Here is a 12667-nt window from a genome sequence, read left to right as displayed (position 1 = left end):
GTGTTGCCGTTATACCTGTCACTCGAAGCGTAACTACGGATTTTCAAGAATCGTTTGCAGCGGATCATTCACTTCCTCGATTCACTAACGCTCAGTTACGGTCACGCAAACATTCGTTTTGAATTTATGTTATAATTTCTTAAGTTGAATAATGTGAGAAGTGCCATGATTATTAGTTGTATCTATTTCTTATTCACTTTATTAAAATTTGAATAGGTGCACAAGAATCGCAATACCTATATACTCAACATGCATGCATTTAATTATCAATTCGAAAATCGCACATTTCTACGATTTTTTTTGGAGAATTAAAGTTTTAAATAATTTGATTTTAGAATTTAGGTTCACCACTTTATTCTTCCAATTCTTAAACTTTTCTATTTAATTCGATTCTTAATTAATAGTGAACACTAAGGGAAACATATCACTAAAAACGTTTGATCAAATGTAAGTTTTAATTTATTCGATTAATAAAAATAATGTGTGAAAAAATTATGTCTGGAAAAAATGTATTATTAACAAATACCATTATTATGTTTGAAAATATAGTAATCTTATTTGTTAATAATGTATTTACTTTATTTTATTTATTATTATTATTATTGTTTCATGCATGCATTTAATTATCAATTCGAAAATCGCACATTTCTACGATTTTTTTTGGAGAATTAAAGTTTTAAATAATTTGATTTTAGAATTTAGGTTCACCACTTTATTCTTCCAATTCTTAAACTTTTCTATTTAATTCGATTCTTAATTAATAGTGAACACTAAGGGAAACATATCACTAAAAACGTTTGATCAAATGTAAGTTTTAATTTATTCGATTAATAAAAATAATGTGTGAAAAAATTATGTCTGGAAAAAATGTATTATTAACAAATACCATTGTTATGTTTGAAAATATAGTAATCTTATTTGTTAATAATGTATTTACTTTATTTTATTTATTATTATTATTATTGTTTTTTTTTTCTTTTTTTTTTTTTGGTTTGGCATGATTTTAATAGCGTCTTGAACATATGATGATAAATATTTATTAGCGCAAAGATACATGATAATTTTGCTAGAAATGACGCAATGTTAAGATGCACTCTTAATGGAAATTAAGAATTTTCTGCTTTTTTTAAGAATTAATGATAATTAAGAATTTTCCTTAAATATGTTAGATAATTTGTGCGAGCGATATTTTAAGTCATTCAAACATTCAAAATCGAGTTATTTTTAAATTTTTTGAGCTCAGTAGTTTTTGAAAATTTTCTTTCATAGTTCAATAATTGTCATCCTGTAAGAAAATTTAAGGATAGCATTTTATAAACTTGTCATTTTTTATATTCCTTAATCCATTTAAGAAAAATCAGCAGTGTTATTCCTAAGGTCTGTCTTCCATTATCTTTAAAATCCGCCCACATATATACATATTTTTTTTTTGTAACTTGTTTCCCCACACATTTAGACAACTTTTCTTGGCTGCAGAGACGGGCGTGGTTTAATAAAATAACTCGAGAAATTTATCAAATAAAATAAATTAAAATTTGCTAGTTTTACCAGTTACGTGTTCACCAGTCTTGGCCTTGACTTTTATTTACTATAATTCAATGAAAAAATAATACATTTATTAGAATAATAAATGTTAGAATAAAAAAAAAAAATTTCGATTTTGAATGGATTTCTAAGTGATTAATTGTATATTTATTTTTAAATCACATCAATAGATTTAGCTGTCATATTATACTACGACATCTTAGTACTTTTTAAAGGGTACTATGCTAGCAAATAATCCTAAGATATGAATAGTATAAACAAGAAAAAAACTGTAAATAAAAAATTTATATATTGCGTTTTTTATTAAGATTCTTTTTTAAAAAATGTCACGCGTCACGGGGTGCGTGTTGTTATTATTATGTATGATACGATCCAGGAAAGTCTGAATGCTAATATACCTCTTCTACATTAGCATATAAATTTAAAATGTTTTATCAGATTAATCTTTTTTTAAGAGATACAAGATCTATTCAAAATTTTACTCTTAAAAGTTTCCAGAAAGAAAGAAATATATTCTGCTTTTAAAGTAGCACCATTAATTAACTTAATGAATTAATAAAATTAATAATGAATTTAATGAATTAATAAAATTATTTTAACAATTGTAAATTGCCAAAACGAATGAAGAAAAAAAGCTTAACAGCGAGAATTATTGAATAAATGTTTGGGAAAAAAAACAAAAACGGCGCAATTATTCATTAATAATTATTAATTAATGTTATAGAACTGAACAATATCTTCTTTCATAAAACAAAGAAAAAATAAATAAAAAGGAAGAAATAAACGTATATAATATTTTTAATTAAAAGTTTTTTTTTAGGAAAAATCCACTTTTTACATTTTACAAATTTCAAATTTAGCTCAATATGCTGACTATTGTCTTTATTTTTTCTTTAAAAAAATAAATTAAATAAACGCAAACCATATTTTTAAATATGTTTTTTTAAGAATATTGAAGCAAGAAGTTTAAATTTGTGAGAATAAGGGTTTGAATACTATGAAATTTCATATTACGACAGGAGTTCATTTATTTAATTTCTCTCCATTTAAAAATAATGCATTATTTGATGCTTCTCGGTCAAACCGCAAGTGTTCCTGTGCAAACATTATCTAATATTATCTGACATTTGCGTCAGGTATTCCCGATCAAAATAATAGTGGTATTCGTTGTTTCATCCTTCATCTCACCTGAACAAGGGGGGGGGGGAGGAAACCAACCTCCTCTTCTTCTAGTTTTATTTATTTATTTGAGGATCCAGATCTACTCATAACTTCCTACGCCAAGTTTAACTAAAATGACCTACGAATATTAAAAAGAGCAGCTGATACATTCTGTGGGTTGGTAATCATTCTTTTAAGGCAATTACTTTAGATAAAAATCACTGAGAAGTTTATAATAGATTAAGTTACTTCTTTTGTTTTAACATCTGTCTTCCCACACTAACCCATCTTTTAGTTATTTATTTTACAGAAGGATTACATCACAAGTTTCAAAATCCAAAATCGATATCTAAATTCTATATAAAAATTATTTCTCTGCAGTTTTTTTCGTATATGAATCTTTGTCATTTTGTATGCATTTTTGTGGTCTAGTCATTATGTATGAATTTTGTTGCTACAAAATTCATTATTTATAAAATTTTTGTACATGAATTTTTGGTGCACAAAGATATAAAAATGTTGGGAGCAACTCCTCAATTAGTTGTCCTTAAAAAAAAGGAGTGTAATGACGAAATCACACAAAAAGGAAGAATTAAGTTAAAAAATTGAAAACGGAAATTAAAAACAAAAAAAATTAAGACAATTATATTCATACAAATTTGAATCCTTCTTTTCAAATAATGTGTAAATCCGACTTATGTAAAAATTTATTATCGTTAAAAAATATTCTTATCTGTAAAAGAAGCATTTAAATTTTAATGACCTTAAACTTCATTACTATAGTTGTTTGAAAACAATATTTTATTCTTCATGAAATGTTTAGTTTAAGTCAAGTATTTACCTAATAATAATAATGCTAGTAATCTAGTAACAGACTTAAAGTTTTAGTGTACTTATGTGTTTCCCCCGTGACTGGATACCAGGGTCGTTGCCTTTCTTCATCCCCTCTCTGTAGGCCACTGATCTTTGGTACCACTGGTCTGAGATAAAAATTTAAAAGAGCAGCACTAAAACATTTAGAGTTTTTCACATTTACGACAAATTCTCAAAATTTGTCACAAACTTTTGTGAACAGAATGTGTTTGAGAAAATGTGTAATTCAAAACAACGTTGTCTTTGTCTCTTATAGTCAGGCAAAAACTTAGAGCTACTTCTTCAGTCTTAACTGTGTAACCGACTGTGTTGAAAAACTTTATAAATAAAATGATGTAGAAGAATTATTTTTGCTTATTGTTTTTGTATGGTTTACAAACACCTCTCGTGGCTTCGGCCTGATAACGTTTTGTAACCTCATGTTGCTTTCCTGATTTACCATTTCATTTTGGCCACTTTATTTTAAAATTTTATATTATTGCAAAATCTTTAAGTAAACACCCGATTTGTCTAAAGTATATGTAGCATTTTCTGCTGTTGTTGTTGTTGCAATTTACTGTTAGTAAAGCTTAATCAGGTCCATTATACCAGCAACTCTGAGCATATCTAGCACGTAGAGCAGATACACAAAGATATCTCCTCTTGAAAGACCAAGGCAATCGAGGATATGGTCGGGTGTAGCCTGACAGGCAGTGCAATGACAGTCTGCTCTTGTCTGGTGCACTGGAGGTGATTACCACCCACCAGGGTGATTACTCTGATATCAATATATATACACCAATTACTAATATATTTTTTGTTTCTTATCTAACTTTCTTAATAAATTTCATTTTCATTGTAGGTATTCTACTTCAAGATGGAACGTAATATACCAGACGTAAGGAATATTTTTGGAAAATGTACAGTGGAACCAACTTCTAAACCTAAGCCAGAGCTGAGGTCTTATGATTACTCTCCACGTAGCCGCCGACGCTTTGAAGACTTTGAAAACTTCGATGTCCGTCCTACAACGACACACAACACAAATGCCAATGAAACGAAATCAAATGTTTCTAACAGCAACAGGAGAAACAGTAGACATCGGTCAACTCTTTCAGATGATCTCATTGAACCAACGAAACACAGCAAGAAAGGAGATGATGCTGGTAAAAAAAGTTCCAAAGGCAAAGATGCTTCCCATTATTCAAACAGAACTCTTACAGAACGTGATATTCGTCACTTGGAACGCACTTTATCCATGAAGAAAACAATTCGGAAGCAAATCAGCCGTAATTTAGCACAAGCTTTCGTGGATGATCCAGATTCTGTTCTGAAAGAGTTCAATGTTCCAATGACGAAGACAGTAGCACCCAAAGTGGTTCCAGACAATATGTTTACTTTAACCAGAGCTAAAGTCTCGAAGTCGGAGCAGAATGTACTGGATCTTCTAAAAGACAACGAACCAGATTCTGGCCACTGCAGTGCAGACAATCCTAACAGTTCAGATGACGATACTCAAGATCAGGTAAATCAGCTCCATATTGTTAAGCCTAAAGAAAAGACTTTCGCGACCAGCAGGGTTGTTCCTGAAAATCCTATAAGACCCGATCAACCATGCAAAGAAGAAGGCAAGTTCTCATTTTGGAAAATGTTTTCGAATAAGCACAAAGGAAAGCGATGACTAACATGTGAATGTCTTTTTGTAGTTCAAAAATATTTTTTTAGCATATCTGTTAGCATCAGTGGTGCTTATAAAGAAGAAATTACTAAACATCTGCGTTATCTGTGATAATTTAGTTTAAGGGTTTTTAGTGGGTGTGATTTTACATATAATTTATTTTGATTGTATTTTGGTACTCTTGTATGACAAGACTCATTTTCCATGGATTGAAATAAATAAGCTTTTGTTTGAATACGTTTATTTATTTATTTTGGGAAAAATAATTTCATGGAGGAATAATTCGAAGAATTTAAATGTAAGATATGTGATTCCAAAATTAAAAATTGCTCACGAAACTAATGTATAAAAAAAATCTAGAATTTTGCAGGTAATGGATGGAATTCAAATTTTAAAGAAGGATAGACAGGAAACGAAATTATTGCAATGTTTACAGTTAAAACTAAATTATCTTAGTAACAATACGAAACGGAATCATCAAAATTTTTCACACTGAGCTTACTATGTAACGTCTATTATTTTGCCTATTATTATATTTATATATTTTTTTCAGCAGCATTTTCTAGATTTCTTTAAAGGAAATCTTGATTTTTATTATATTCTTTTCTTTCAATAAATAAATCAGACTGTTTGAAATGTTCCTATGAAACGGTTTTCAAATATTCTAAGTGTTATAAGCATATATATATATATATATATATATATATATATATATATATATATATATATTTTATTAAACCTGCTAGCAAGTTTATACATTGCTGAAGATCATATTTCTTATTTAGTAGTATACGCTTTTACATTAATGACTATTTCTTATTTTTATTTTTTCCTTTTCTTTTAAGTGCCATTTTGTGGATTTATGAAGCTTTTAAAAACATCCAAACCATAAAAAGTATGATTTTAAACAAAAAAAAAAAAAAAAGAATAATTAAATAATAGGTAGATTCGTTATTTACAGTTAATTGCGACCAGATCAAAATTTAGAGTGGGGTTTCGCTCATGCTTGATCATTTAGAATTCCTTAGCCGAAAAGAATGAGAACTGCTGCTTTAGATAGATTATCAATATATATACGTATATATATTGGTTCTAAAGATTATTATTAAATGAAAAGTTTGTGAAATCATCAAAGTTTCAAGCTAATTTCCGATATATATAATGTCAGATCCGAAGAGATTAAGGAAAATAAATTTATGTTCAGAAATGCCAATAAGTAAACACTATAAGTATTTGAAAAAATATATTTCTTAAAAAAGTGAAAATCACATTTATTTATAAAGATTACGCTTTAGATTATTGTGATTAAATATATCATTATTTTAAATTCGATATTAGATAACAACTCCATCTGTGATATTGAATATTTCTATTATTGGAAGATTTTCTAATTAAGCTCGATAATTTTCTTAAAGCTCGTAACCACAATTTATTCAGACATTCTTAAAAAAGCAAAAAAAATTGACAGCAAAAAAAGGAAGAAAAAAAATCTTTTGTTCCTAACAGAATGGGCGTTTTCCCAGCAGCATATATCAAATAAGAATAATGGTCAACTGCACGTCAGAATAGCAGATAAGATGGGGTGTTGCTGAATTAAACTGAATAAAAAAATAAATAAATATGAAACTTTTTCTTTCGTTTTATTCAGTTGCAGCTAGGCGCGTTCACCTTTTTGCGTTGGCCAGTCGCAGCTCCGGTCCTACCGGTTGGTACCAGTCTCTCTGCCTATATGAGGTCGAGGCTTCACTAACCTTGTGGAATGTTTTTACTCTATTCTAATTACTATTTCCACCTGCGAAGGCGGAAGAGTTCTAATCTCACAGCAACAGTCCTTTGTGTTTTTGACTCTGAAAAAAAAAAAATCAACATGACATGACTTAAGGTTTGGAACAATTCTGCAATATTCACCAGGGAGAAATGAAACATCACAGCGACCCAGAAGAAGGAAGATTAAATACTGTAATCGGATTGTGAAGTTGTAGGAGCTAAGCAATTGTTGTTGAAAAAACTAGTATTTAAAAAAAAAAAATCTATGAGATTTAGAGAAAATGTTATTATTGTATGAAGAAAAGAAATTCGTTTTTGACACTATAATACGGATAATAGTTCAAAAATAATTATTTTTTCTTTGTATTATGTAGCATGGACGTCTTTATCGGAGGGGTGTCCTCTATAATTAGAAATCTCTAAAAGTCCTCATATTTCCTACATTTATTATAAAAATCATGAAAATGAGGAAAATTTTCTTGCATCATTAACGATTTAAATTTTAAACAAAGTTAATAACAATTTAAGAAATAATAACAAAAAAAAAATACTATGAATAGAATTTGTCAGAATCTATTTATAGTATTTTTAGGAGAAGAAGAATAGAAGGTACTATTTAGATAGAAGAAAATGTTCTCAATATTTTTTTTATTTTCAAGGATGTGGAATTAAAAACACTATTGTAATTATGTAATTAAATTTTACATCTTCACAAATGAAAAAGAAAATGAAACTTGCGACAACCACGGAATTGAAAACAAGTAAATTTGTCATTGTTCACTATAATTTTTCTAGAATCTACAAATTTTAAAAAAATCGAACATCATAAATTGCAATCCAATCAAATATCATCGAACTACGAATCCCACATTAAAGTTACTATTTTCGACTATTTAAACTTGTTTCCTTTTCCCAGCACCCACACATTCACCCCTCCATTTCGATAGAACAAATAGGACATAAATTGCACCAATAGTGCCATATTTACCTCAAGGATCTCTAAAATCATGAATCTGGCATTAATACAAATACTTGATTTTGCTTATTTCGGGTGTGGAGATTTCAAATCTGAAATTCGCTTTGCTCCTAAAGCTACAGATTTTTTAAATGACATTTTTCATCGAAATGTACAAGCTTATAACATAATATGTATATAACAGGGGGTCGTGTAAATGTTGCGACAAACTTTTAGGGAAGTTAGGGCACATCATTAGGATTAAAATTGCATAGGAACTGATACCCAAAAAAGTTGTCGTAAATGGTTAGGGGCGCTTTCCTAACATGAGCTGTTCAGAAGCATACGACGAAGCAGTTCATAACAGGAAAGTGCTCCTAGAGGTGTATGACGATATTTCCAGGCATGAGTTCCAATGCAATTTTAATCCTGATGATGTGCCCGAACTTCCCTAGAAATTTATTAGCAACTTTTATGCGACCCCTTGCTCTATATAACGTTTTTAAACTTGCACATTTCGAGAAAAAAAAGACTTAAACTGTCATTTTTAAGTCAAAAGTGTCATTAAAAAAACGAAAAACTGCAGCTTGGAGAAAGAAACCTATTGTACATTATTAGGATTAAAAATGAATAGGAACCCATGTCTGGAAATGTCACCGCACGCGGCTATGGGAGCTTCCTCCATTAAGACGTCTTCAGAAGCTCACATAACACAGTTCAGAACTACATATTTTATAATAGGGGAAGCGCCCTTAGCCGCATATGATGACATTTCCGGGCATGAGTGCATTTGTAATTTTAATCCTAATGACATGCCCCAACTCACCAAAAAGTTTGTTGTAACATTTGTGTGACCGAAATAATAGACTGAAACTGTCATTATGTCAAAAGTGTTATTTAAAAACAAATTGTAGCTTATAGAAAGAAACTGATTGCATATTTAAAATCAGTGAAGTACCTAAGATCTGTTAAAATACTTCATGCAATAGAAAAAAAAAATCATTCCCCGGTGTAATTAATTAATACCAACTACTTTTTTAGGTTTCGAAAGAAAATACAAAGATTTCCTTTCTGCATTGATTCAAAAAGTATTACGACTCAATTATTCAGTAAATTTTTATTTTGAAATTATTTTACCATAATATTATTAAACCAATTTATAATTACGTGTTATTTTTTTACTTAATTAATTATTATTTTGAAACTAATTTATAATTACAAAAGATTTAGGTTTGGTTCACTAGTTCTGAGTATGGTCTAAAAAGGCTCAGTTTAAAATAAACATTATGGAAATAAAACTAGCTCCTGACCTAACTATTACTATTAGTAGTATAAACCAGAGGTAAACTAACTATTTTTGGCACAGCTCAAAAAGCGTATTGAAGAAAAATAAACGTAGCTTAAGTGTGTATTAAAAAAAAAAGAAGAAAAAAGTGGGCATAGCTACACTATAAGACATTTAAGAAAATGGACATAGTTCAAACTACAAATTTAAGAAAATGAAGCCAACGTAAAATGTGCCTCTTCAATGTTACAAAATTTTAACCATATTTATTTTGGAATTTTTTTTTAAACACTAAGCATAATCAGCAAAGTCTTGGATTTCGGAGGTCGGGTTGGCGATGCATATCAGAATTGTTTCTTTTTAGAAAATCTCATAATGCCGTAACCATAACTTTAAATGCATTTTTCATATTAATTTTTTTCCGAGTTAATTTTTAACATTTTTTAAAAATTATTTTTTTTAAAAAATTATTTCTTTTTTTAAACACTGGAATCGAGGAAAAAATATAATCATCTCATGAAAACAGAAAATTAAAATTGTCATATTTTACACATTTATAGATTACATTTTATACATTACAACATTTTTCGTCACCCTGTTGTTCTTCTTTAAAAGGTATGAACATTTATTTTTTTGACATTAAAGCTAATTTTCTGAAAAGAAGAGAAGAAATACAAAATTTAAACAGATTGGAAACATAGAATCTTTCACAAGAAAGAAGTAAGCAGCAAATTACGATTTCCTAAATTTTCTCATAATCCTATAATTTTCTATTTAAAAAAAAAAAAAAAAAAAAAATTAAGATTTTTTTTCTAAGATTATATAGGACAACAACAGTTATATATAGAAGTTTTTGAGGTATTTGTTTTAGTGCTCTATACACAAACTTTCTTACCATTAATAGGGGATAGATGAGAAAAGTGTATCATATTTGATACAAAATCTATAACTGATGAGCCTATATGGAGAATAAAATGTCATTTAAACAAATTAGAGAATTAAAAATATTATTTTTAGAAATCAACCAGAGAATCAGAAATTAGCATATCAATAAGTTAGCTGATCAAATACGTTCTTTCTTTAAAAACTGCTTCAATTGCGGATTAAATTGTTTTATTTTTACAGTCGACCATAAAGCAAAGCATTTCTGTAACAGCCTGTTGTGGGCCATGGTTCTATAATTAACAACGCTAATATGTTAACAAAATTATTATTTTTACTATGAATTTAACTTCCAGTCTTTTCACTTATACGTCAATTTATTAGGACATAAAATTTCAGTTATGTAGGCAATAGCTAGCTAGATTAAACTTATTGCTCGTCTCTATTTTCACAAAAAATTTATGATTTTTAAAAATATCAACACATGCAGTAAGAACTTTTCGATAATCAAAAGTGTAAAACAATATAGAAACTTAAAAATTGATTCATTTATTTCTAAATAATAATGATATTAACTCTAAATAATTTAACTTAAATCAGTGCTAATCTGTAACTAATTATTCGACTAATAGACTACCAATTAAAAACAAGTATAATTTAATATTTTTTTATTTATTTCAAACAAATTGGCATATTAAGTTACGCTAATTTATTTGAAAGTGTCATGATATATTTCAATTGAAAAGTAAATTTAAAAAATGGTAAAAATTATCTTTTACACTCTTGGCAGATTTTAAAAGTGTGCTCTTTACATTAGCCGCATACATATTTTGTCATTCTGCGTTTCTCAAATGGACAGAAAAAAAAATTAGTATAGTAATAAAATACAGAAAAAAGACAAAAATATGCATAGAGGCCAATTATGGCATGACGTAAACTTCAGTCTGCGCATGTCATAACTAAACATTCGACTGTTAAATGACGATTACACCACATCTCAAAAAGTAACAAGTGTACAGCCAACATCCATGCTTATCACCTTTGGATAACTTATGGGTACTTATTATTTACATACAGAGACGACAGTGTTTCCTGATATATATTTAATCAACTGAAAAAAGAAGAAAAAAAATGAAGTAGTTTGTATGAAGACTTTTTAGCTAATTTGCACATTTTTCAGAGAAAAAAAATCGATCTAAGCAAGAACATGAAAACTACGTATTTATAAAGAGTTTATTTTCTTTGTCACAGTCCACTTAAGATGCCTTTTTTGAACAAATCACTATTATTTTTTAACTATTCACATAAAATTATGCATTGAATTACAAAGAAGCAAGTCTAAAAAAAATTCTAACATACTATTAATAAAATATTTCATTAACAAAAACATAATTTTTTTTTAAAGAAAAACGAAAAAATTGGTCCCAAACTTAAAGAAGAAAAATGAAGGATATTTATCTAAAATTAAATAAATAAAAAAACATACCAAAAATGATCCAATTTTCAATCACAGATTACATTTCACCAACAAAAACAAAATAAAAAAAGTACTATAAATAATATTACATATAACTGCAACAAAGCTCACAAGTTGTTCTGTACAAGTTTTATACACGAAGACAAATAATTGAAAAGAAACTTTAATACATTGTTATAAATTAAATCATACTGATCAACTCAAGCATGATAATTAACCAACATGCCATTATACTAAACAATACAATTAAATTAAATATCTACTATTTTGTTAATGAATTCACTGAATTTTTAAAAATGTGCTATAAATATTACATAGCAAAGTGAATTTGAATTATAATTTATTATAAATTAAAATACATAATGGACAAAACAAACATACTTTTTGAGTTAAAAATAAAAAAATAGTTCATAAATTTATATCCTCTTACAAAATAAACTAATGTTTTTTTTAAATTTTTTTTTATAAAGTAAAATAATGTTACATTAAAATTATATTACAATAAAGCTCATATAAGGAGACTAAATTCTGTACAAGTTTATACAATTTGGAAAATTTTTATTTATTGATAATTAACAAATAATATGTCTTTAAAAAAACTCACTCAAATTTAATGTATTCATAAACTATTACTAAACGCTTTTCTGAAAGAAAAAAAGTATATTTAATAACGTTTTTAGAAGGAAAAAATAGAATAGAAAAACCTGTTAAAAAAATAATTTAGGAAGACTTTTATTTTCAAAATTTAATAAGCAGCTATAAATTAATGCATAATAGATATTAACAGACTAGCCTTTAACAGATATAATGCAATTAAATTTAATCTATATATTACTCTGTAATAAAAAAACAATTCTAAAAATTAAAATTGAAAAAAAAAAAAAAATTCTAAAAGATATAAAATTTAAAAAAAAAAAAAAAATTAAAAAGACATTTTAAAATCTTTCAATGCATTTACATTTTTAAGTATTGTGTTGTAAAGTATAAACGCTAACAAATGTATCGTTCAAACAATTCTTCAGTGAGTTAAAATTACTAAAAATAAAGTCAATCAGTAATTAAATG

General features: G+C 27.6%; 1 protein-coding gene across 3 annotated transcripts in view; it reads left to right on the top strand.

Moving 5' to 3' along the window:
• The window catches only part of LOC107453484 (uncharacterized), a 37652-nt gene extending 32181 nt beyond the window's left edge, over positions 1 to 5471 (top strand). For all 3 annotated transcript variants that reach the window (XM_016070344.4, XM_016070342.4, XM_016070345.4), the window contains exon 2: positions 4421 to 5471. In XM_016070344.4, the coding sequence (XP_015925830.1) occupies positions 4436 to 5239 (804 nt within the window). In that variant the 5' untranslated portion in view covers positions 4421 to 4435 and the 3' untranslated portion in view covers positions 5240 to 5471. The remainder of the gene's footprint in view (positions 1 to 4420) is intronic.
• Positions 5472 to 12667: the final 7196 nt, after the last annotated feature.

The sequence above is a fragment of the Parasteatoda tepidariorum genome, chromosome 3, assembly GCF_982258835.1.
Source record: "Parasteatoda tepidariorum strain Cologne lab strain chromosome 3, Ptep-v5.0, whole genome shotgun sequence".
In the NCBI taxonomy this organism is placed as follows: Eukaryota; Metazoa; Arthropoda; class Arachnida; order Araneae; family Theridiidae; genus Parasteatoda; species Parasteatoda tepidariorum.
The sequence above is the reverse complement of the archived record's forward strand: the minus strand, read 5'-3'. Positions and strand labels throughout refer to the sequence as shown.